This window comes from Rhipicephalus microplus, unplaced genomic scaffold, assembly GCF_043290135.1.
Source record: "Rhipicephalus microplus isolate Deutch F79 unplaced genomic scaffold, USDA_Rmic scaffold_15, whole genome shotgun sequence".
NCBI lineage: Eukaryota > Metazoa > Arthropoda > Arachnida > Ixodida > Ixodidae > Rhipicephalus > Rhipicephalus microplus.
The window spans coordinates 1,831,441-1,857,053 of NW_027464588.1; the positions used below are offsets into that span (position 1 = coordinate 1,831,441).

The 25,613-nt window shown below is 44.5% G+C and overlaps 2 protein-coding genes across 3 annotated transcripts in view; one reads left to right on the top strand and one right to left on the bottom strand.

Moving 5' to 3' along the window:
- The window catches only part of LOC119185177 (DNA mismatch repair protein Msh2), a 157,354-nt gene extending 132,928 nt beyond the window's left edge, over nt 1-24,426 (bottom strand). The window contains exons 1-3 of one of the 2 annotated variants that reach the window (XM_075883121.1): nt 24,378-24,426; nt 5,454-5,503; nt 3,019-3,054 (exon numbers count right to left, since the gene is read on the bottom strand). Coding sequence is in view for 1 of the 2 variants with exons in the window: in XM_075883120.1 (XP_075739235.1) it covers nt 3,019-3,054; nt 5,454-5,503; nt 9,093-9,126 (120 nt within the window). In the remaining variant the exon portion in view is untranslated. Of the gene's footprint in view, nt 1-3,018; nt 3,055-5,453; nt 5,504-9,092; nt 9,277-24,377 lie in introns of those variants that run through there. The other variant, XM_075883120.1, reaches the window with a different exon arrangement.
- On the top strand, nt 9,501-23,709 carry LOC119185178 (mitochondrial ribosomal protein S31). The gene is made up of 8 exons (XM_037434279.2): nt 9,501-9,547; nt 9,701-9,911; nt 10,698-10,795; nt 11,881-12,063; nt 13,275-13,487; nt 14,469-14,542; nt 16,295-16,441; nt 23,182-23,709. Exons 1-8 carry the CDS (start codon nt 9,504-9,506, stop codon nt 23,469-23,471), a joined length of 1,260 nt encoding a protein of 419 aa, XP_037290176.2. The 5' UTR covers nt 9,501-9,503; the 3' UTR covers nt 23,472-23,709.
- Nucleotides 24,427-25,613: the final 1,187 nt, after the last annotated feature.

The following is a 25,613-nucleotide window of genomic DNA, read 5'->3' on the forward strand; positions in this document are numbered from 1 at the left end:
GCCAGTTAATTGAAGCCAGGTAGTGTCTAACAAGAAAGTTCTATAAAATACACAGAACAAAACCTTGACAGAAAAGATTGATGGGTACACTAAAGCAAACCTAAAGTTCCATAAATTTTTTTTTGCATAAATTTGTATGGTCATACCAAATACAGTCAAATACGGATATATTGAATCTAAATATAATACATCATTGCATATATTGAACAACCATAAAATTCTATTGAAAGATTTTCTATATGCAAAATATTTTATACATTGAATTACCTCATAATATACAGTATAGACCGCTTAGAACGTAAGTCGCGAGAGTAGTGAATATCTGCACTATCAGAGGATATGGGGTGCATGGAGCTTACAGTGCGTGGAGCTTACAACCCTTTATATTTCCGAATGTTAAAAAAATATAACGTCCATAGACATGCTTTGGCAATGAAATTAACACGAAAAAAAAAGAAAGAAAAAAAAAAAAACAGGGGGACGAGGTGGGTTCTAACAAGAGAAAGTACTATCGCGAAAATTCGCCGACTGTTCTTCAGAACGTCTCGATTATTCGCATTACTCAGAATGTTGAATCACATCCGGCATTTCACGCTCTGCAGGACGCCAATCGTTACAATACATAGGCACGCACCTGATTTCAAGTCGTCACAATTGAATCGCAAACCACCATTCGAGCACTACACCTGTCACCCTCATATTGAATAACGATATGTATCCCTTCCTGTCAAGTGCGGCCCTGCAAAACGTTTTGTTGATTCCATACCAAACCAAAACCTAGATTGCACGTGACAGCTACCGAAACGCAAACAACGCCGATTAGGACTAGCCTGCCGTCCCGTATTTTGTCGCGGGAAGTTTGTCCAAGACCTGAAGATCCTGCGTCGAAAAGACCACACTCAAGCGCTGAACCAAGAACAGCATGTGTGATAAAAAATTCGCGTTCGCAGCCGGGAGATCAACAGTGACGAAAACCCGCCAAATATACGCGAGACAGAGCACAGAAAACAAAGGGAAAAGTTTGCGTCATAAAGCCGCAAAAATATTTTAAATTTACGGACGAGGTTGCGAACGCGATATCTGTAGCAAGCAGGATGACGACTAGGCTTTTTTCTCAACGGGAAACTGTTGACCACAGTTGATAAGGGTGGGATGGCACATACCATGTTGAGTCGCGCGCGGCCGGTGCTATGCTAGTGACGCTATTACAATGTATAGCCGCGTCAGTGCCGGCACAAAGGCTTATCCGTCGCTGAGGCAACCGCTCTCCTCCCTTACTCGGCGAGCCCGCACAGCGTGCCCAGTCTTTTTTTCATTTTCTTTTCCCTCCCTCCTCCCTTCGTTCCTTCACTCCGGCAGCCGCATTATAATGGGTCTCTCATCTTAATGGACTGCACAATAAGTGGTATGTGTATACATGGGGTTCTATGGGAGGATAAACGGGAGTTGAAAAAGGCCGCATTGTAACCGGTTCTGCATTATAAGCGGTTGCGTTATAAGTGGTCTACACGGTATAAAACGTTTTTGTGATCCCCTTCAGATTCGATATAACCGTGTTTCAATGTAGATGATTTAACAATGCAAATGGCATCTTTACTTAGAACACAACTTTGTTATAAAAATCTTCAACTGTAATACTATCTTTGAAATTACCCAGAAAATGCTACTGTCCGGAAACAATTCTGAAAGGGGCCCACAACACGTTTTGAGCCTGGTCAGAAAAAGCTGCCGATAGGTAGTCCAGGCTCCCAAGAACAAGCAAGCGAAATATTATAACAGGGCATGCAGCCTGGTAACCACAATTAATTCTTGAAGTCAGCTAAAAATTGCTTTGTCTTCTCTAGACAAATGATACCTTAAAATAAAAAGTTCATTGAACCATAGGCCCTAGTATCACGCCATTGGCTGGTTTGAGAATGTGCGCTCGGAAGTTACTGGAGCCACTGTGGCAGGCCGCGACGACGTGTTCACGCATGTACGCAAGATTGCACTCGAAAGCCGCTCGTTCGAAGAAAAAAAAAAAAGACGAAATGTTCAAGGTCACGAGGCAAGTATGACGTATTTTTTTCCCCTTGTGCTGTCCCTCCCTGCTTAACTACCATCGCGTTTGCTATACGGAGGGAAGAAAGAATGCAAATGCAGTGTCTGACAAATCGTTGCAGCTCCAATCGCACTGAACAGAGTCTAAGCATTTTTACAGTGGTGAATTCATGAGGCGATAAGCTTCTTTAGTGAATCTATTATATGGTTACTTGGAAAAGTGTTGTAGGGCCCCTTTAAGGGTAACAAACAGTTTGCAAGGAGGACTATCAATATCGTAATCGCTTCTCAGCATTACTAGAGCAGGCACTTGTATTTTTTTTAGCGACTTCTCAGATTGAAAAATTCCGCTAACAAAACATCCACACACCTTTGGAATCAACTACCGCAGGTAAAACCACCATCAAGAGGGACCTTTTCGTTTGCAAAATCGGTTGTCGGTTCCCATAAACCAACATGTAATTCACATTTATAGCCAAGTGTGATTCTACACTTTAACCATGCAATATACCTGCATTACAGGGACTTTGAACTACACGACATTTGTACAGTTTTTTTGTTTTTTTGAGACAGTTTCAAGCAGTGGCATCACTCTGTGCTAAAATAAATGCTTGCCAACTACAAGTCCTGGGTTCCGTTTCCACTCGAACCAAAGACTTTCTATTACTTATTTATTCGCATCGCTTTGAAATTTTATATCACGAACAATGCAGATTTTCCCCTCACAACCACGGACGCAGACACTGGCAGTAGAATTTCTGTGCAACAAGCTGATCTGTGCTATCATGTTAAAAATGGTATCTACATCCGAGATGAGATGCCATAAAATAAACTGTTTTTCATTAACATTTTAGAGAGGATTAGAGCCCACACTGATGGAGACTAGTTAAAAAAGAAATGCGGCGTCAACATTACTGTATTCGTAGTATTCGTAGTAGTATTCGTAGCAAGATCCTTCCTGCGGATAAAAATACTCACACTTCTGTCAAAAAAGCGGAATGTCGTGGCAGGTTTCTGGAAAAGAGAGGCACGAGAATAGACAACACTGATGGTGCCACAAAATCACAGCCATTTAATACAGAAAGACAAATCATCACACAATGTAACCAAGCTTTAACCGTCAAGCATACACTGATTTTGCAGAAGTAGATTCAACTCCAAGTGCATGAGCACTATCCTTTGCTAATATTTGACGGCGCCTCTGATGCTTACTAAACCAGACATTCCTGAATGCCTAGCTGCAAAACAAGTGAATAAACACACTTTGCTACAAGGCTACCGGCATCATACCATCAACTAAAATGATGCTGTTACTAATCTATCAACTATGTCTTAAGGCAACTTTAAAAAAACAAAATTCAGAGTAACAATGCCAGTATGCATCAGTTACTTATATAGCCATTCTGTCTTAGTGTGTCTCAACCGACTTCGGACAACCGACTTTCTCTTTCAGACCACCAGTTCTTGTGGTCTGCTAGTGAAATTTTTCACTCAATGCAGCGAACAAAATTTTTCACGATAGAATTCACAGGAGTACATTTTGCATATGCTAATGGCCAATTTTCACTTTTCATTACACTAGGATTGTGATACACTTGATTGGTACCTTCATATCTTCTCTTTCCACGAAATCCTTTTGCAGACCATGTCTGGTAAATTACATAGAACTGATAAAGATAACTTCGAGCCAAAATGTGGCCTACAATATTCAGCAGTATGACCAACTGATCCCAAATGCCATGGAATGTACACAGTTATGCCATTCTGGACGAAGGGTGGATATCTAAATTTAAAGAGCAAATCGAATTTGAATAATAGAAATCGTGTGTAAATCGAATCAAATACCATGTTTACCCGATTGCAAGTCAACTTGCATGTCGGTCAAAGCCCTTAAATAGCACAACCAAGAAAAAGAATAATGAAAAGAAATGTGCAAGGGCACGGCAGGAAGGAAGCTTATTGACGATGTGGTGGTAGAATAACTGAAATTCTGGTATGCAACACAAGCGAAACCGCAGTGCTCAAAGCTACACAGAAAAACTAGCCCTGCGGCACTACGCCAGGATCACTTTCGGAAAATCTCTCACGAATCACTTTTCTGAGGGAGCGAGTCATATATAAGAAAATGTGGCATATGTTAAAGGCAGAGCCGGAACATAAGCATAATGTCATTACCGCACCACAGCACGTCTACTTTTTTATTTTCTAATGGCTTGGCTTTAAGCCATCATTTCAACCAAAGCTAGCTCAAGTTTTGATTGTAGGTCAACCTCCAATTTTAGATTTCAATTTGGTAAAGTTCAAGTACAGTGGATTGACCTACATTCATGTAAATTTGGTATTCCTTGAACATTTTTAGAGATGAAAATACACATGACTTTTGCAAAAGAACATCTGTACAACAAATAATACATAAGATATATATGCATTGTAAAGCACTGTTGTTTTACAGTACCAAATAAGCAGTCATTTAATGTTTTCATGAAGGATGGGTAGCTGCTTGACATGTTTTGGGAGCAGCGACACTATTGTGCACATCACCATTTCTCCAGACAATGAAAACAGCATTTCCCTACACAGACTAATGATTATGTGCAAGTCTTGTCATGATAATTTAATCCTCTCACCACACTTTATCAATGGGGAGGAGCAATTATTTTAAACACACAGGGATTTTGAATATGCACCCAACGCACAGTACACCAGTGTTTACACAGCCTGCCCTCATCATGATGCAGCCACTGTGGCCAGGATTGAATCTGTTGCCTAGGTATCAGCAGTGCGATCCCACAGCCAGCTTCGATGGAGAGTGAAATGAAACTCACATACGCTTGACAAAAACAAAAATTCACTGGGGTATCTCAATCGCTAAGATGTTAGGCTGCTGAGCTCGATGACATATGTTAGATTTACGATCACGTACAATTGATTCAAAAACACGTCTGTGCAAGTGGACAAAGTCAAGTTGAAGTCCTCCACTAAATAAAGCTTGAAATCTTGTCACAATTTTGCAACTGAAAATCTCTTATTTATTTTTAATTCCACAAGCAACAAAAGATTAGGTTTTTATGGTAAGCCCTCTCACGCAAAGTTCATGCATGTTTTGCAGTGGACATTTATGAAATACAATGCCTTATCAAATTAGACACAACCACACGTTTACATAGTGAAGAAACAGCGCATACGACACAAGGTAACACATACACGACAACTACTGAACAACCCCCACGGTGACTTTCTAACACTTTGTCTACGTACACACTTCTTCAATTCGTAAGCATGCAACACGAAGTGGGCCAGCATAGTTTCCTTTCAGTACGAGCATCTTTCTCACAGGCTTTAAGAGTCACTCATTTAGTTGTGTATATTGACAGCAAACAATCATGAGCAATGTGAATAAAGGAAGGCAGTACCTCAGGCAAGGACTTCAGGTACTTGAGAAAGCCGGGGTCTTTTTCTACCTCTGTGCAATGAAAAAAAAAAAGTGCAGAAAAGGTCACACAATGAAAACACACACACACACAAAAAAAAACAAATTCTGAAAATATTGCACGTCAAGTTTCCTACTTTGTTTCCGTAGCAACAATTTACTCCCAAAATGAAAGGCAGCATCAGAACTTTAAAACAGAACACTGAGCTGCGAGTCACACAGCTAGCTGTAGCATCATCTAAGGTTAAACCAATGGTTGAAACAGCGGATACTGAAGTGCGTGCCTTACGTAGCACGTGCATGATGTCTAAGTGAAGCACACATCGTAGACTCCTAATTACTGGAAGGGCTCATTAACTCGGATTTTACAGGGCCGGAAAAATATCTAAATCAACCAAGTAATTGAAGATATCACGAAAGAAATAAACGAATGCCTGTTGCACCAATACAGTTTCATGTTCTTGATGAATCAGTAAATCCTGTGCTTACTTTGCATAATTCATTTCAAATGCTGCAACTTTCACCACTCACAACTGTGGGGTCTCGGCGAGGCGAACGAGCGCCTCGCCATGCCACGCTCTTGGAGTGAACGGACACAGTGGACACGGTCGGTACAATCACACAACACACATACATTTATTAGCTAATTTAGACGACGATATTGTCCGCCGAATGATACACCAATTTCAACTAACACGCTACCATACAAACAATATAACCCAGTGACACACTAAACACACAATAACATGATAAACACACACTAACACACTCAACACACTAGCACATACCCAAGACGGCGTCGCCAACGCCTGACTTTCCACGTGGGACCCCGGCGCGAAGCCCGCGGTGCCGAGCACCGGGGACCCGCGCTACAGACAACCGTTCGCGGCAACCGCCACGCGCAGAAGAGACTCGCTCAACGATCGCGCACCACCAAGGCCCGCCTTCCGCCAGGGGCCACCACCGGCGCTACCACTCTACCAACAGTGGTACTCAAAGCGAACTCAACGCCATCTATCGCCCGGTGGTGGTCACCACCGAAATAACGCCCTGGGGCGAGACACGTGCGCCACGCGGCGCAGACAACTTTACAGGGGGGGTGTCAGCACCCCCACACAACTAGCCTCACAGAGTGACCATGGCTCCAGACCACCCTGTCTTAACTAATCCAAAGCAAGCTAAAGCAAAAATTATCCAGCAATATCAATGCCGTATTACAGAATGGTTTGTGGATTGTGCCACCTCATTTCTGTTGTTTGCAAATGCCATTTCCATGTTTTTGCATTGCACATTTCTGGTGCTTCAAGCTGGGCGAACCCTGAGAATACTCCGAATCGACCAGCTTCGGGCCAAATATGGCAGAATAAACAAGTTTGATGCCAATAAACAATACATATGCTTACCGGCAATGGAGAATATGCCCGACAACCTAAATTTACAGTAGTAATAATTGCTTGTTGCTTATTAAAAGTACTGTGAGAAAGTAGATGAACCTAGTTCTCTTTTCTGCAATAATGTTAGCATTATCAATTTAAAACGTGCAGAGCATAAAAAAATCCACACACTGAGCACATGATTTGATATTTGCAATTAGCGAACATAATTTTGTGTGCAACCATCATAGTTTCTCGCACACAATTTTGATAAATTTAGCAATAAGAATTCTCAAGAGACAGGGAGTGCAAAGCAGAAAAAAGATACAATTTTGATGACATTGTTTATGATTATCCAAACCTTAAGAATTAACTTCCTCACAATTAGCCTCTCACACACAGACAAGATGGAGGATGATGCTATGAGGCGGTGCTTTCTGCTTTCATCTATCCTGGATTTTAGAGGGACACTAAAGACAAGAAAGCTTTTTCTCATATTAGTACATTCCCCTTTCCCAATTTCGAAATTCCAATGCATGCCATGTGAAGAGGTCTGGTAGGCGAGAAAATGCCCAATAAGAAAATGCAAGAAGTGGTGATGACACCTTGAAATTCCTGCACCAAAGCCATGACTTCATAGATTTTGATGGCATCTACTAGGTCTCAAGTCGTTCCTAATCAGCAAAGGTGAAATAAATCGTCTTATGGGGGAGGGGGGCATATATTTATCCACCAAGAGTATGAAAATTTAGTTAAGCTGATGCATCCAAAATAAAAAAAAAACATGCACTTCTAAACTCGTACATCACATGCAAATATTTGACACAAAGTTTAAAGATGAAAACTTTGGACCTTGAATTTAGTCTCTGTTATTAAATGTATGATGCTGAAATTAATGACGTTACGGCCCTCCAAGAATAATTTATCATTCTACACCGATTCATTGTCTCCCTTTAGTGTCCCTTTACCCAAGAAGACTGTGATCAGCCCGTGCCTGACACTGCAACACGATCGCAGCTGTCTGCGGTCAGGCACTGCTAGACCATTTTTTTTTAGGTAGATTGACAGATATGTTCTCTCACGACACCGTGTGCCATCTATAAAACGTCATGTGCCATCTATGAGTAGGCAAGTTTCTGTTACCACAGGCGTTTAATTTCACAGTATAATGAATAGAAGGTGGAAAGAGGTTCCGGACTGCAAAAGGTTAAACGTTTCAGGATGGGAAATGATGCAAAGTGCGGCTTCACCCTTTTCATCAAAGGACTTACAAAGGAGATGAGAGCAGTGCAAAAGCGTGGATAGTAAACAATTAGTGGAAATGCAAAGGCACATTAGGGTCAGCATTTTTTTGCAACTTAAACACTGCGAGTGAGACCGGTTTTCTCGGCAAATGAGCTATTTACTTAGCAAGGTACTACCCTACTTTTATCAGGCTATACATAATCATTTTTCTTTCAATTACCATTCTTGTCTTACAGTTCAAAGTTTGTATGCGAGTAACAAGGTTATTGGTGGTGAAAATTCAGCGCTGACTGTCACCCCTTGACTCACTAATTTGTACGCAATTTTGTTGTTTTCATTTTACAATGGTGAGAGCGATAAAGGCGCTCTTGTTTTTATAATCTCGGCGTTTAACAATGTATTTTGCAGCAAGCTTTTGGCGTCTTTACTTCGTTTTCATATTGCCTTTAAAAACTAATCACTTTTCATTTAAAAGGGGAAGAGAATATTAAGCATACAATCTCTTCTGGCCAAAAAAAAAAAACACTGTAGCAAAAGAAGCATTTTAATATTAACCGTAAATATCTGTGGGGTGAGCTGAGTTGTCAAAGTAATCACTCGATTCAAGATGGCAATCGAGCTATCGGCGCAGAACGAACCGCTTTAGTAAGACACTAACGTGTTTCTCTTTTTGTGGCAACTTTTTGTGTGTGTTTCTCTGTGTCCATAATGCTGCATCAAGCTGGGCAGGACCCAAAAAACTGATGTCTAGGCATTCGCAGAATTTCTCCCCGGATAAATTTTCTTCCACGGTCAATGTTCATTAACTTATCGTAGCCGGGAAAATATTTCACTCGCTCTTCAATGTCTCCCGAATACGCCTCGCGCAATGAGGAGGCACAGACTTAATCTGCAACACATTACAAGAAACACGCAGAGCATGCTGACGCCCGCGCGCGCGGCGATTGCCTCCGCTCACCGCGCGCTTTCGCTCGTGCGGATTTAGCGCGCGAACGTCGTCTTACCCGCGATGTCAACGTTTGGCAACAGCTCGGCCATAGCGACGACGCTTCCCTGGTTGTTTTGCAAGGTGCTAAGAACAACAACAATGGTTCAAGCACGTTACTACGCGCAGCCGAGGCTTCCTTGACAGCGCTTAACGCATGCGTTGTGACAACAAACAAAAAGACCACGCATTTGTCAAAACACGTGCGCGCGTCATAGTTGCCGACACAACCAACCTAGACACCAAACCTAGACGTGAAAACATGTTTGCACGTAACGCTTGTCGCTGTCACAGAACAAAAACAAGCCCAAATTACTAACATCACTTTTTAAAAGTTTACTAAAAAATTGTGCTTTTAGTATCAAAATAATGACGCTATAAATTAGCGAGGCAGGTGGTACTGTAGTTCTGGTTCTGACCCGAAGGAAACATGGCGGTGTCCATGTGCTGCTCGCGCATTGCTTCAAGACAGAGGTATCCGAGCTATGTAATCTTCTGAAGTATCTAATTTGCAGTATTTGGTGCTGCTGCATTGTTTGTGCAAAGTGGCAAAATCGGACCAGACGCCTGTTCTCTTTTGATGCTTGTGTAGCGACGGATACGCTGCGTTTTTTTGTTTCACCGCAGAGCCATGCTAGCCAGCGTGCGGTACGCGCTGCGTCCTCGCACGAAAGCTTGCCGTTGGGGCTCGCATTTGGCCAGGTCTTTCTGTTCGTCAAGTGGCAAGAGCACCGACGATCCGGCAGGCAAGAGCGAGCAGCCGGCCAAGGATGAGCCATCAGGCGACCAAAAGAAAGCTGCGCTGGACAAGCTTTCGGCTCTGCTATCCGACATGAAGGTCAGAGCGCGCGCACTGCACGAACTCTGTTCAGAAACTTGCATTGAGAGACTGTTAAGAAACTTGGATTGAAAACTGTACTCTCCAAAAAGCGTGTGCACTGTTCGTTGCTTTAAATTCGGTAAATTCCGTCGACACTCTTCGAAACTTGTGGCGTACTGGTGCACATCGTATGAACGAAACTAAGAATCGCGGCCGGGTTATCAATGCAACTTTAGCTCTAATGCGCGCCTACTCATCTGTGGATTTTAGTTCAACCATTCGTTTAGATATGCGTTCGACTGCAGCCAGATACGCTGAGTATCTATGGAACTCAGTGCAGTCACACGGCCACTACTTTCCTTCATGATCTCTCCCGATCGCTATGCAACGTTGTACACATGATTGGCTCAGGCGATGGAAGGAAGCCAATCACGTTCAAGAATTACTATCCCGATCGGAGTTGACTGCGTTCGAAAGCGACACCGATACAACCCGCTCACTGCAGCAATATCAGTGAGTCGTGCATGTTAAACAGTTTTGTGGATTGGTTGCAAAACGCATGAAGTTACAAAGTAAATGCGTGCGGAGTTCTCGAGAAAAGAGTGACCTACTCGACGGAAAATTTGGCATTAGTATTCAAACCAGGCACCATTCCTATTCAGGGATGGTCGCTCTGCCGTCCGACCTATCCTGTAAAATAGCTGATTGCAGCTTCTCCCTTTTATTATAATTATGTAGGAACATGTTTCAGCAAGACATGGAGTATTGTTATCATAATGATTAAGCAGTTTATCCGCATTGCAGATTGAGTCCATTGCAAGCACTGATCCCAACAGCTTATCTTTCAAACTGGCCAAACCTGGGCTACCGAAGAAGCCAGAGCTGAAGGAAGAGGTGCAAAGGTGGGACTGTTTTTCCTCTTATCTTTATGCAACAGCTCGCTTAAATATGGCATTGTAAGTGTTATTGCATCACGGGAGTAGTAGTGTTTGTACTTCACTGAAATCTTTGTTGACAACCAAGGCTTTACCATCTATGGCACACTCATTTTGTTTTTGATTTTACTTGGTGCACATGAACTGCGGTGGTGTTCTCTATGATCATGTCGATCGCGACTGGAGCACAAGCTGCTGCAAACAGTATTTTCATTTTCACTGTGTGCCTTCGGAACTGCGTGGTCACCATCCATGATTGTGCTTATGTGAGCCAGGTTTATTCAGCAGCAGATGTGATGGTCAACACTTTCGTTTCGACTCTGGACATGTGTGCTTTTACAACTGTGTAGATGCCATGATCATCTCTTTAGAGACCACGGCTTTGTCCACAGCATCTGCAGCAGTCAGCAGCTTTGTTTTGACTTCAGGAAGGGTGTGTACCAGGGCCGTAACTATAGCTTGTCACAGCATCATCCCATTCAGGCATAATTTTCATAAATATCCAACCAACTGCAATTGCTTATATACGTGACATGAAGTTCTTTCATGTATTTCAGGCATATGACTGGGCCGTACAGGCATGTGTTCATTTCGATAATTTTTGATGGAAAAATTTCAGTTTGGGGCAAATTTTGTCAGAGATTTCGGCTTCACTGCTCAGCCAAACGTAACATTTTAACAAAAAATGACAAACTTTTAATTTATAATATGCATAATATTTGCATTATTAATGAAAAAGTGCTTATGGTTCGAATGGAAATTGCTAATGATTGCTCTGTTGCACAGGTGAATGACAGGCACGCTGAAGTATTGGGGGCAGAGCGCTGATTTATTCTTAGGTTGCCATCGACTATAGCGTTTTCTGCACATTCCTCCCCCCTCCCCCAAATAATATTTTCCGTGCTCTAACTTTTCGGGTGATACTAAAATATTTATGTGCCTTCACAGCAACCACCAGTTGCCAAACTTAGCTGGTCTACACTTTAGAACAGCTACACAAAGTTTATAGTTCTACAGGCAGCTTTAGTGAAGTGGGCTGCTCTGCTACACAGGACCAAGGGCCTTGGCAAGGCAGTGGTGCAGGCTGCCAGAGAGGTGGCTGCCAGCCTGGGCAGCAGCAAGGAGCAGAAGGAGCAGACCGAGTCGGAACTGCTGGCACGGCTCCGTGTGCATGCGCAGGAGAGGCAGGGAAACCAGCACGTTGCTCCAGAGAAGGACAACACGGCCACGCTCAGGTGGGCGTGGCTTTCCTTGTGAACCAAATGCTAACCGCAGTTGTAGTTCAGTGGCAGATTAGTTGCTAAAGGGACTCAAAAGAGTGAAGTACAGTTTCACAGTTCCAAAATCACTGTGCTCGCAGCGACGAAACACTTCGTAAGCGAGAAAATGCGCAAAAAGAAAAGGTGAGGCCTTCAAATTTTGGCATCAAATGCCGGGACATCATAGACTTTGACAGCATCCACAAGGTTGTCTTATGTACTAGTTCCTCGTTGGTAAAAATAAAGTACACTTCTCTCTGAAATTCCCAAGTTTCAATCAATTTCGTTGAGCAAGTGTAGCGAAAATATGAAAAATATACTTTCAAATCTGCTATGTCATGTCAGGGATTTTGGCGTAAAATGTAAAGTTTTTGAGCTTTATTCACTTACTGTAATAATAAACGTATGGTGGAATTACCAGCATTAGACTTTTCAGAGCATTATTTATCCATAGAAATTGATTCATCGCTTCACTTTGGTGTCTCTTCGTGTAACTTGTTGCACGCAAGCAGCAGTTTCCAAGAAAGGAGGAATCGTGAACGCAATAGCAAAGCGCCAGCATTCCTTTATTCCTGTAACTTTTGTTCTCTGCCTTGAAAGCATCGGAAATACCTAGCAAATACGTGAATAGTCATATCTGTAAGCTGTCTCCTCATACTGTCACGAGTTAACAATGAGACAGAAACGTGGCATGGTATGTAGCAAACAAGCAATAGGTTCACAGGAGGAAAGTTACTTACATAAATGAAACTAATCTTGTCAAAAGTACTTGTTCCATTGAAGTAAAAGTTCTGTTTTGTTTACATTTACTTTGAGTCTACTGTATTTAACATCCACTAATATCTAAGTACACAGACATTATTCCTTTTATATCACCATGAAAAGGCAGTTCTTGTGGCTAAGATTCTATTTTATCACCATGAAAATGCAGTTCTTGTCGCTAAGAATTAAACTGGCACTCTATGTCCCCTCTAGCCACGGTATCTTGTTCAACCACTTGCATGTTAAATGCATTATTCAAGGTGGACCCTTTAAGAGGTAGTAGCTTTCAGTACTCTCGTAACTGGAAGCAGTCATTGCTTTTGACTGGCGCAATGAGCCGCTTGTGTGGTGATGGGACAGTAGCAAATTAACGCTTTCCTAGCCGGTGTCATACCGATGCCTTCGCTGTACACTGTTGCGTGCAGCGACCTGTTTGTCGGCATGAAGATCGAGCGCAAGAAAGCCAAGCAACAGGGAAGGCAGGAGGGTGGTGGGCGGGGAGATCGCAGCCGCAGAGACCGCGAGCTTGGCGCAGTGCAGAGCGAGTTCCTACCGGGCACCATAGATGCACTGACGGAGCAAGTCAACAGGGACACAAAGGCTGCCGCCCGACGACAGGCTGCTAACAAGCAAGAACGGTGAGGTGCAGCTCCCCAATAACTCGTGCTAGTAAGCGAATTTGGAGAAAATCTTTAAACAATGTATTGCTATACAACTGCATGAACAGTATTGTTCTGTAAGGGCTGTATATTTTTAAGCATTAATGATAAGGTGCAGCTCTTAAAACAGTTAATATGGTCTGATTATTTATTCTGTATGTGTCTGAAATCAGTCGTAATATCACATTGTTTTCAACCATAACGAAACCAAGGTACTATTATTTTTATTATGAATTACTTCGTTAATTCATGCTCATCACGTGGTTGGCAGCTCATCTTCGCTATTGCTTCCACGGCTGCCTGCTTCCGGCTCCCAAGTAATCATATTCAGTTTCATTCATAAGGTTATAGATTCCAGCCATGTTAAAAATCATCACAGTTATAGTTTGGTGATTGGAATTACGGGACTACTTTTGATACACCATCATTTTTTTTAGACTGTTATTCTCAGTTGGCATAGAACATATATTATTACAAATTCTGTGCTGCCACATTAAGAACACAGCCTTCAGACAGGTATTGTTCTTTACGAGTCCATGTGGCATGATCTGTTTAACAAGCTTGCACAATGTAACAGAGATGGGGGAAACGAAAATCCGACACTGCATCACAATTAGACTTTATCACTACATTCCAAGATTACTTTTAAGTCATTTTCTATTTATGTGCGACATCACAATTTTTTTTGCAATATGTGCGTATGTTGTCTGCACCGAGTAAACTTCAGTCAAGTGTCAAAGTTATTGCCTGTCCCTCATGTCATGCTTTGCATTTTTTTCTGCATTAATTGTACCCACTTTAAAAAATTACTTATTGGTGCTAAAAGTGGAATTTTCTCCCTACATTGTTGAACCTGGTCACAATTTTTTGGTTGATTAGCATGGTTAAAACAAATGTGCCAAAGCATCTTCTCCTCATGATAGCTGCAGCTTTTTTTCTCTCTCTTTCATTGCTGCACAGCATCGAGGAGAAACTGGAACTCGACGTCGACAGGCGGCTTGGCATTTTCTCAAGGGACATTGAAGAAAACACAGGTACAACTGGTTTATACTTTGAAGTGAACACCTAATGTTTGTTCCAACTAAAATGGGGAGGGATACGGCTACTGAAGTTGAGCCTAGTTCATTTCCCTGAAGGACCTTTGAGGGCAGACGGTATTATATTCATGGTGGTTACAAGGTGATTGACATAAAGGTAACAGATACAAAAAGATGTGACTGATTCAGTGTGATAAGTTTATTATTTTAAAGCAGGGAGTGCTGAAAATTGTAATTCTTTTCGTGGTATAGAAGGTATTTCATGGCACAGTCACAAAAATAAAGGTGCAATGCATTTGTCACTTTATTCATCCGGAAGTAAATGCTTTTACGCAAGTTTCTTGCATTGCTGTGTTTCATTTTGTGATCTGCTTTGTTTAAATTTTATGTAAGTGACAATAAAAGTTTCTCGGCCAAGTTTACGAAGTAGAGTTTTGATGTTCTTGTAGCAGGCTTCCTCTTTGCTTCCATTTAGCTGCATAAGCAGTGGCCAAGCATTTGTAGTTCTTTATTTCGGCCTCGTGTTCATCTATTTTTTTACATTAGGACAGCGACCATGAGCATGGGCTTGTATTCTACAGAAATGGTTCGTGTTGTCAGGCATGTCTTAAAATCAAAAGGTATTTTTCCTACTCATGAGTTCCTTCTGAGATTTTGTGGGGCGTTTGAGTGTTCCAGTCTGTGCTGTTTTTTTATTTTAGTTTAGTTTATTCTTTAATTACTCTCTCTCAAAAAGACAATTTTTCTCTAACAAGGCATATCTTGTTCACATGGGAGGCTCTACGCCGTGCTGCGCTCGGACGCAGCTTTGCAGCTGCTGCGCAAGTTGTCACGTGGTCTTAGAAGGCGGTGGCAAGCTTCGGGTTGGGTGCAGCCTATGTGATGCAATGTTCTGGATGTATATTGCTAAAGACAACCCACTGATCTGTCCGGATTTGTGGACTGCTCCTGAATTTAGCAGCCGATGTGCGCATACCGTGTGAGTTCTACCAGGGATTTATAAAACGGGCTGCTTGGCCCTAGTGGTGCATCGGCCAAAGCACAGGGCCCAAGGCAGCATCAAAGAATGACTGAATGAAGGGTTAGAACGAGGCAAAAAAAAAAAAAAAAACCTTAGTTTTATAACTGTATATGATGCACCAAAACAGCTGTATGGGCTATTTGGTAAGATTCATTCTAAATGCTAAAAAAGTGGAGCGCAGTACAAAACAGGGACAAGAGAAGAGAATGGTTATGCTGTTGTTCCCTTCTCTTGTCCCTCTTAAATACTGCTCCCCACTTTTTTGCATTTAGACTGTATATGTTGCGAAGCTAATGTGCAATATTTTTTTGTTACTTTTGTTTGAGTATTTACTTCTGATATTGAGCCTATGGCTATACAGTCCTTGAAAAATATCATTCAAAATTGAATATTGCAGACCACTTCTTTGTAGTCCCGCAAAAATGGAGGGAATTTTACGTAGAGGAAAAAAATTGGCTTTCATACATATACAACACAACAGTACAAACGGAAATTCATATGGATTTCCTTTAGCTTTGCACTATAAACAGCTGTATGGCAGCATCACTCTATCAGTCCTACCTGATTTATTGTTTCACTTTAGTGTAACTTTCGAAGAGGTTTAAGTGCATTTTAGTAGCTGTGACGCTTTACTCAGTAGATTGCAAGGGGCAAAATTGTCTACAGCTTAGAAAGAATGGTTGTGCACGTATATACGTAGTCAGCACACTCCACTGTCCGCCTTGCAGATGTGCCACAACTCAAAACGTGGGAGAGACTGCAGCAGCGGGAATTGCAGTTGTTGGTCACACCACCGCCCAAGAATGCTTACGAGGAGATGATCCTCTGGACTGAGCAGGGCAAGCTGTGGAAGTTCCCTATCAACAACGAAGCAGGTCAGTATCGTTTCCTTCCTCGCCTTATATGCAAGAGCAGACTCGGGCATCTAAATGGCTTTCCGAGATTATCGTCGTCTTCAGTTCAACTGCGCTCACTACAGGACAAAGGCCTTTTCTGTGTTCCGCCTGGTCCTGTGCTCACTGCTGCCATATCATGCTCGCAAACTTCTTAATCTAATTTACCCTTCTAACTTTCTGTCTTCCCCTCACTCGTTTACCTTCTCTAGAAATCCAGTCTGTTACTTTTAATGTTGCTTATGCGTTATATGTTTACCTCTTTTTTATTTCAACTAAAGTATCCTTGAAGGGCCAGTAAACAGGCTCCCACTTTTTTTTACACTTGCCCATGTAAGCTTGCTAATTCATAAAGTAGGTCATGGTGATCATATTTTGCATAATATTGCAACGCTGTTTGCCGAACAGACCCTCCATTTTGAAAAACAATTAGTGAACTCTTTTCCTTCTACTGACCAATCCTTCTTGTACGTGTAGTGATGAAATTGAGCCCATGGGCAACAACACACACCTCAGAGCTGGTCGATTGAACCTTTGTCCTACTAAATGCTCCTTGGCATTCCAATTGAAAGATTGGGTGCTGAAATTGATGGACGTGAAAAAGGGTTTATTGGCGACTGTTGGAACGGTGGTCCTACGAAGAAACACGATCTTGCAAGAGCAACGGTCAAGCAGATGCCGGCGATGATCAGCACGAGCCGAGCGAGCGAAGCCCAGCACCCAGTACCCAAGCGGTGGCGATGTTGCTCGCCAACGATGCTCTTTCTTCTTCACAATTTGCCCCCGCCGAAAAAGAGCCATCCTGGCGACCTAAGAGTCTGGAGGCAGAGGGCTATGATATGGCTTAAGGCGGGCGACGTGGACAATGTCACGTCCACGCCGGCGCATGTCGTCAGATGGGGAAAGTGGCTCGATGAGAAAATTCACCGGCGAGGTTTGCTCCAAAACGCGGTATGGGCCCTCGTACTTTGGAACGAGTTTTGAGGAAATGCCGGGGGTTTGGTAAGGAACAGCCAGCCATACAAGTGATCCCGGGGAATAGCTGGGGCTTTGTGAAGAGTCGGCGTTGTTTTCTTTCTGGCGCTGTTGTTCTTGTGACGTAAAGGTGCGTGTGAGTTCACGGCACTCTTCCGCATTTCGGGCAGCTTCGGACACAGATGGGCATTCGGATGCGTCAGGACGGTAGGGAAGGAGAGTATCGATGGTGTGGGATGGTTCGCGTCCATAAAGAAGAAAGAAAGGTGAAAATCCAGTGGTAGACTGTGCCGCAGTGTTATATGCGAACGTGATGAATGGAAGAATGCGATCCCAGTTAGTATGATCGGATGTCACATACATGGCGAGCATATCGCCAAGGGTGCAGTTAAATCTTTCCGTGAGCCCGTTAGTCTGCGGGTGGTATGCCGTGGTCTTGCGATGAACAACATGGCATTCAGAAAGCAGAGACGTGACGACTTCTGATAGGAAGGCTCGACCTCGGTCGCTTAGTAGTTCTCGAGGTGCACCATGTCGTAGTATGAAGCGATGAAGGATGAAGGATGCTACGTCCCGCGCAGTGGCACTTGGAAGGGCGGCGGTCTCAGCGTAGCGTGTTAAATGGTCCACAGCGACTATGATCCACCGATTTTCATCTGATGTTGTCGGTAGAGGGCCATAGAGATCAATTCCAATCCGATCGAAAGGTTTTGCAGGGCACGGAAGCGGTTGAAGCGCACCGGACGAGTGGAAAGGCGGTGATTTGCGGCGTTGACAGTCAGGACAGCCCATAACGAATTTTCGAACGAAATTATACATTCCGCGCCAGTAGAAGCGATGGCGAATGCGTTCGTAAGTTTTCAAAACTCCGGCATGACCACATTGGGGATCGTCGTGAAAGGAGGCGCAGATTTGTGATCGCAAGCTGCGCGGGACAACCAAGAGCCACTTACGACCTTCGGGGGCGTAGTTGCGTCGGTGTAGCAGCCGATCACGAATGGCGAAATGAGCAGCTTGACGTCGGAGAGATCGTGGTACCGCAGTGGTTGACGATCCAGAAAGACAGTTAAAAAGGGAAGCGATCCACGGGTCCTTGTGTTGTTCACTGGTAAAGGAGTCTAGGTCGAGAGATGCGATGGAGTTGGTACCAGTGGTTCCACAGGCCGAGTCGGGAGGTAAAGGCGAACGCGACAGGGCGTCGGCGTCAGAATGCTTGCGTCCGCTGCGATAGATGACACGAATGTCGTACTCCTGGATTTGCAGTGCCCACCGAGCTAGGCCGCCAGAAGGGTCTTTCAATGTGGCGAGCCAACAAAGTGCATGGTGGTCCGTTACCAAGTCGAATGGGCGTCCGTACAAACAAGGGCGGAACTTGCGAAGCGCCCACACTAGCGCCAACCACTCTTTTTCAGTGACGCTGTAATTGGCCTCAGCTTTAGTAAGTGTGCGACTCGCATAAGCGACGACGTATTCGGAGTAGCCCGGCTTGCGTTGGGCGAGGACGGCGCCTAGACCAACCCCACTAGCGTCTGTGTGAACTTCCGTTGCAGCTGTTGGGTCAAAATGCCGAAGAATTGGAGGAGATGTTAGCAGACTACGGAGCGTGGCAAACGCGACGTCGCAGTCAGAAGACCAGGATGAAAGGTCTGCATCACCGCGTAGGAGGTTGGTCAGTGGTGACATGATCGATGCAAAATTTCGCACGAAGGGCCGGAAGTACGAGCATAGTCCGACAAAACTGCGTAATTCTTTCAGTGTAGTAGGTTTCGGGAACTCAGCGACTGCTCGCAGTTTTGCAGGGTCGGGTCGAACACCATGCTTGGAGACGATGTGCCCTAAGATGGACAGCTCTCGCGCGGCGAAGCGGCACTTTTTAAGGTTCAGTTGGAGCCCAGAGTTGGTTAAACACGTCAGAACCAGTTGGAGCCGAAGCAGATGCGTAGGAAAATTGGGAGAGAAAACGACAATGTCGTCGAGGTAGCATAGACACACAGACCACTTCAGTCCACGCAGTGTGTTGTCCATGAGTCGTTCAAACGTGGCAGGAGCATTACAAAGACCAAATGGCATTACGTTAAATTCGTACAGGCCATCTGGTGTAATGAACACAGTTTTCTGGCGATCAGCTTCTGCCATAGGAACCTGCCAGTATCCAGATCGTAAATCTAAGGAGGAGAAGAATTCGGCGCCTTGGAGGCTGTCAAGGGCGTCGTCTATGCGCGGTAATGGATAGACGTCTTTCCGCGTCACCTTGTTTAATCGCCGGTAGTCGACGCAAAATTGAATCGATCCATCTTTCTTTCGAACTAGAACGACAGGAGATGCCCAAGGACTGTGCGATGGTTGAATAACGCGACGGCGTAGCATCTCTTCGACCTGGTCGTTGATGACGTGACGTTCTGCAGCAGAGACAGGGTACGGTCTTTGACGCAATGGCTGGTGCGAACCGGTGTCAATGTAGTGGTGCACTGCGGAAGTCCGACCCAATTGCGGCTGAGAAACGTCGAATAAATTCGCGAAGTGCTGGAGGAGATTAAGAAGCTCGGCGCGTTCATGGGCACTTAAGGTGTCGGCGATGGAACTCGAGAAGGTGTCACTCGATGAGCATTCCAGTGGGGAAAGGGCATAAAGTTCGGTCGAGGCGCTACTGCACGATTCGTCTGGCATGTTAAGGAATAAAGAGGAATCGAGGTACTCCACTCGACCGAGACATTCGCCGGCAAGTAGCGTAAGCGGTGCAGAAAGGGGGTTGTGGACGAAAATATTGCTTCGGCCCGCAGTGACGTCGAGTGTAGCGAAAGGCAAGGAAACGGCTCTGTGGCTCATGAAAATGTCGGAAGGTGTAAACATTACTGTAGCATCATTATAGTCATCGCAGCAAACCGGGACAACGGCAAGAGAGGCTGGCGGAATTTCAGTGTCCTCACGCACGACAAGTTTTGGCGACCGCTCAAGGGTTTCGTGCAAAGGTTCGTCACACAGGTGCGAAAATTCAGCGCGTGCGCAGTCGATGATGGCATGATGATTTGACAGAAAGTCCCACCCGAGGATAACGTCATGCAAGCACACCGAAAGGACGATGAACTCGAGAACGTACATAGAGCCTTGGATGAATATGCGGGCCGTACAGGTGCCGAGAGGTCGAACTTGTTGTGCGCTAGCTGTACGAAGCGATAGTCCAGAGAGTGGCGTGGTCACTTTGCGTAGGGAGCGGCAGAGCTGGGCGGCTATAACAGAAACGGCAGCACCTGTGTCGACGAGGGCAAAGGTAGAAACACCATCGACAGATATAGCGACGACGTTAGCTGGTGAAGTGCGAGGACTTGAGCATTTCGACGACGGCACAGTTCTTGCCTCTGGAACTGCGGTGTTCAGTTTTCCCGGTTGGAGGAAGCGGGTCTAGGACGCATCGGGGACAGTGATCGCCTGCGAGGAGATGGGGAGCGGGGAGAGTGAGTTTGAGGTTGGGGTGACCGAGACTCAGGAAGGTTAGTGTATCCATACTGCGGTGAGGGATAGGGAGCAGGTATGTGCATGGGCTGTGGGTCATACGGTAACGGCCGAGTAGCGTCGTGGAGTGGTTGGAAGCGACGGCGACAATATCGTGCCACGTGTCCTGGGGTACCGCAGGCGTAGCAGATCGGTCTATTGTCAGGAGTGCGCCAGGAATTGCTGACTCGTGGTGCGGCCCAAGGTGTCGAAAAAGGGGCGGAGTGGGGAGCGACTGAAGACATGGCTGGCAAATGCTGCTGGCGGGGTCTGCTACGTACCACCTGTGCATACGTAAGAGGCGCGGCCACGGGCTGCATAGCCGGCGCATGGGCAACAGGCATGGCCACAGGCTGTTGGTGGGCAGCGACTGGAACAGCCTGAGCTACCTCTTCGGCAATAATGTCGCGGAGTGGTGAGGGCAGACGAGAGGACGGCGGCTGCTGCGTGAAGGGAATCAACGACAGTTGCCGAGCTACTTCTTCACGTACGAAGTCTTTAATCTCTTGCAGGGTTGGTGAGTGGTCGGGAACAGAAGTGAAACTGGAGAGCGAGTCGGCGTGTGAGGAAAATGGCTGAGTCAGGGCGCGCTGCTTGCTCAACTCGTCGAAACTTGACACAAAGTGACAAGTTCCGCAACGGTGGCAGGATTACGGGCCAGGAGCAGCTGATATGCACCGTCATTTATCCCTTTGAGGATGTGTTGAATCTTCTCCGACTCGGGCATGGCGTTGTTCACGCGGTTGCAAAGACCAATAATGTCTTCGATATAACTGGTGAACGATTCAGATGGCTTCTGTGCGCGAGTCCGCAAGCGTTGTTCGGCTCTGGACTTGCGGACAGCGGGTCGGCCGAAAACGTCAGCAAACGACGTTTTGAAGATCGACCACGTCGTAATGTCGTTTTTGTGGTTGTTATACCACATTTCGGCCACGTCAGTGAGGTAAAAGATGACGTTAGTCAATTTGTCCGCGTCATCCCACTTGTTGTTTGCGCTTACCAGTTCGTAGTTAGCGAACCAGTCTTCCACGTCGGTCTCATCAGCTCCGCTAAAGACCTTGGGCTCTCGCAAACGAAGAACGCCGGGGTTGCTAGAGGATGGAGTGGAAGAGCCAGGTTGCGCGTTGTTGGTAGCCATGATGGGAGGTAGCGTTCGGTTGCGCAGCTCCAGGTTCAGGCGACGGCGAATGGCAGCACCCAGGTTCAGGCAACGGGGAATGTCAGCACCCTCCACCAATTGAAAAAGGGTTTATTGGCGACTGTTGGAACGGTGGTCCTACGAAGAAACACGATCGTGCAAGAGCAACGGTCAAGCAGATGCCGGCGATGATCAGCACGAGCCGAGCGAGCGAAGCCCAGCACCCAGTACCCAAGCGGTGGCGATGTTACTTGCCAACGATGCTCTTTCTTCTTCACAGACGTAACCTTTATTTCAAGCAAAACTAGAGGAAAGAATGAATTCAACCTGTTTATCACAGACTGGTGCCTTGAACGACCATGCCGTAAACTAGAGGATGTCATGTTTGGTGACTTCACACGTTGAATACGGGCGTGCCAACAGTGTCAGACGTTGCTCGTGTATCTTAATCTACCCAGCTCCCACTAGAGTTCCTTGAATCAGAAGGATCAGCACCGACTGCAAGTATAAACTCCTAGTTGGGTTGAGGCCCCAAAATCGCGGGTCGTGCCTCAGCGCCTTTGTGGAAGAGGGTAAAGCGAGATGTAAAGGAGAGGGGGAGAAAGTGAAGTATCAGGACAGCAAGACATCCACAGTGCATCCCCAGAATGGCTTTGATGGCATACCTTGCACGGACATGAAGACACCGCAGGCTTGCAATCCTTTAAAAGTACTGCGAGCTCTTCTAAAATACCTTAAACCAGCTCCATCTGTTGGAACAGCCACATCTTCCGTGTAGAATTTCACTATTTTCGTCAGTTTTTTAAATTTTGGTCGGTATCCCTTCAAGAATACAAAGGTTTCATGGTTCGACACCCAAACTTTGACAAAGTGTATGACCAATAATAAGTCACTTTTCATGCATTCACTGCAGCCTTTGGAAGACAGTTGGTGAAAGCTTGCGTTCCGTGACTTCAATATATATGGATTTTGCAGTTAATGATGTATCGATTTTTCAATTCACTGACATATCAAAACTATAAAGTGATGCCTCTTATACTCATGACATTTCCAGATTTAGTGGTCTAACACACAGATGGCAACAGGGGTGTGACGCTAAGCCTTCCCACAAATAATGCAGGTCTGGACGAGGAGGCGCAGATAAGCTTCGAAGAGCATGTCTTCCTGGAGGAACACATCGCGGACTTTCCCGAGCGGGGCCCCATCCGTCACTTTATGGAGCTTGTCCTGGTGGGGTTGTCCAAGAATCCGCACATTTCCGCCCAGCGCAAACGGGAGCACATCGAGTGGTTCCGCCAGTACTTCCGCGCCAAGGCCGATATACTGCGTGCCTCGGGAGTGCTGCCTGAGGAAGGCGAGTTCTTCTACTTGGGCCAAGAGGAGGAGCGCAGCAGCATCGAGGCCAGCTGAACGGCGATCGTAGGTGGACGTGATAATACTTCGAGGGTGTACGTGCTGCTAACTGCTCATTTGGACGCAGTGGAGGACTGTTGTGACTGTGGTGGGAAATGTTTTTTGGAAGCTGAGAGTGAAGTTGCTAGGTGCAGACTACACACCACATGGTGGACGTGCTGAAATTATTGCCATAATTCATGCTGTGCAAATTTATTTAAAATAAAAGACGTAATAAATAAATTCTGCAAACAAACATCATGTGCTGGCAGTGGCTTTTCTTTCGCTGTGATGCAGCACCGAAATGTTGAAAAAATGCGTTCAATATTACACTCTAATTTCGTTAGTGAGGCCAGGCTTCTTTGTAATTGTTAGAAGAGAAAAAACAAGTGCTGATAGGTCGTGTTTGTAGTGCAAATCCACGCGATTATGCTCCTTTTTGTGGTACTCAAGTTGATCTTGACTTCGTTAATCTACAGTAATTCCTTGTTATAACGAAGTCAGTGGGACAGCGAAAAAATTTGTAAGTGGCATTTTGGTATGAGTGACCATTTGAGAAAAGTTAAAGCGGTCGAGATTTATTTGTGCTACTACCGTGAAGAAGTTAAAGGGCAATGTATTCAATGAAGCCACACTTCATTCAGTTACAAAAATAAAGCACAGAGCGACTTTAAATGACGCATTAACATGGCTAATCACAATCGCACCTTATCGAATGCTACGGCGCCCGCAATTTTTCGGCATTCATAACACCGCAGTTGTCTGGGATTTCAAAGCTCCAGGAAAACTATTTTTGTGTAGATTCCATCACGAGGTACAGCAGCAACACAATTACGACCAGGATTAACACTCCAGGCGCACTGCACCATAGAATGTCTCGGCTCCCGTTCACTCCGCACTATGTAAACAGCTTAGAGCACTCACTTGGTACCCGTTATTAGGTGGCCATCAGTTGCTGGTTTGGTACTTTTGCGGCCTGTTCTGTGCCTGCATGAGATGCCAGTGGCGTTATTATGACGCTGCATGTACACAAGGGTCGCTGCCTCCGTTTGCCACTTCGTTCTGAGTGGGTCAAGTTACATATTCGTGTGCTTCAACTACAAAGTAATGCAATTTAATATGCATGCGATTGCATTGAGATCGGAAGAAATTTCTAATAAAGCAATGTTTCAAATAAAGTGAGTTTACTGTAATGAGGGATTGTTATGATTCTTCTGAACTTTAGCAACATTTAGAGGCAGCATTTGCTAATGAAAACATGGGAATCCCTATGTTCTAGGTTTGAAGCGAGCAGTAGGCATTCTTGATAAGGCAAAGTCTAATCTAGCTGGGCTCAGTAGACAACGTTTTTTTGAAGGAGCTTGAGCAGCTAACATGTAAAGACAGGGTTCGTGTTTATTCCTCACATGTGACATGAGTAAGGCTAACTTGTTTCTCAAAAATGTTTCAATACAAATATGCATGCAACCCTCATGCTAGAACATCGAAATTTCTGAAAACATAAGTGGAAAAGCACGGACTGAGGTAAAATCAGTAGAGTTAACGTCATAAAATTTGCAATGACATTACAGATAACTTCCTTCCTTGACAGTGTAAAAAATATGCCACTCAGATTATGAAGTATTGTTTAAACCTTTGTGGGCTCCCGTTACATATAGAGTGCTGTGACCTTACTTCAAAAATCACATTGTTAACTTGTTGTAGCACGGCAAAAAATAAAAAGATCTTTAGGTACCTTTTCTACATTGCAGTGTTCACTACAGCCACTGTGTATGTATCTGTATATGTACTATATAGAAAAGAAACATGGTTATGTCAAATTATGATAGACCTGCTATTTTAAAAAATGAAAAAATTTGAATAGAACAATTTTATAGAATTTTTGCAGTTCATGTTTGACTTAATCTATAAAAGTTGTCAAAATAGATATCTTTTGTTTTTGAAAGGCTAATGAAGACCAACGTGTTATGAAAAGAAGAAATTTAGATATTTGTTGTGAACCATGTAGTCTGAAAAAAGAAAAAAGGTCATGCAAGAGCAAAGCAGATTTTTCACATGATTTTTAAGTATCCAACTCCAGAAATGGGGGTTATTTACTGTTATAAGTTTTAAAGGGGCTCTCAAACACTATTCAACCTCCTCATTCTTTAGTTGTTTGGA

Coding starts and splice junctions, on each gene's coding strand:
- LOC119185178 (XM_037434279.2), top strand. CDS start 9,504: ATGGCGGTGTCCATGTGCTGCTCGCGCATTGCTTCAAGACAGAG. Junction 14,543..16,294: donor GGACATTGAAGAAAACACAG/GTACAACTGGTT, acceptor TCCGCCTTGCAG/ATGTGCCACAACTCAAAACG. Junction 16,442..23,181: donor CCCTATCAACAACGAAGCAG/GTCAGTATCGTT, acceptor CAAATAATGCAG/GTCTGGACGAGGAGGCGCAG.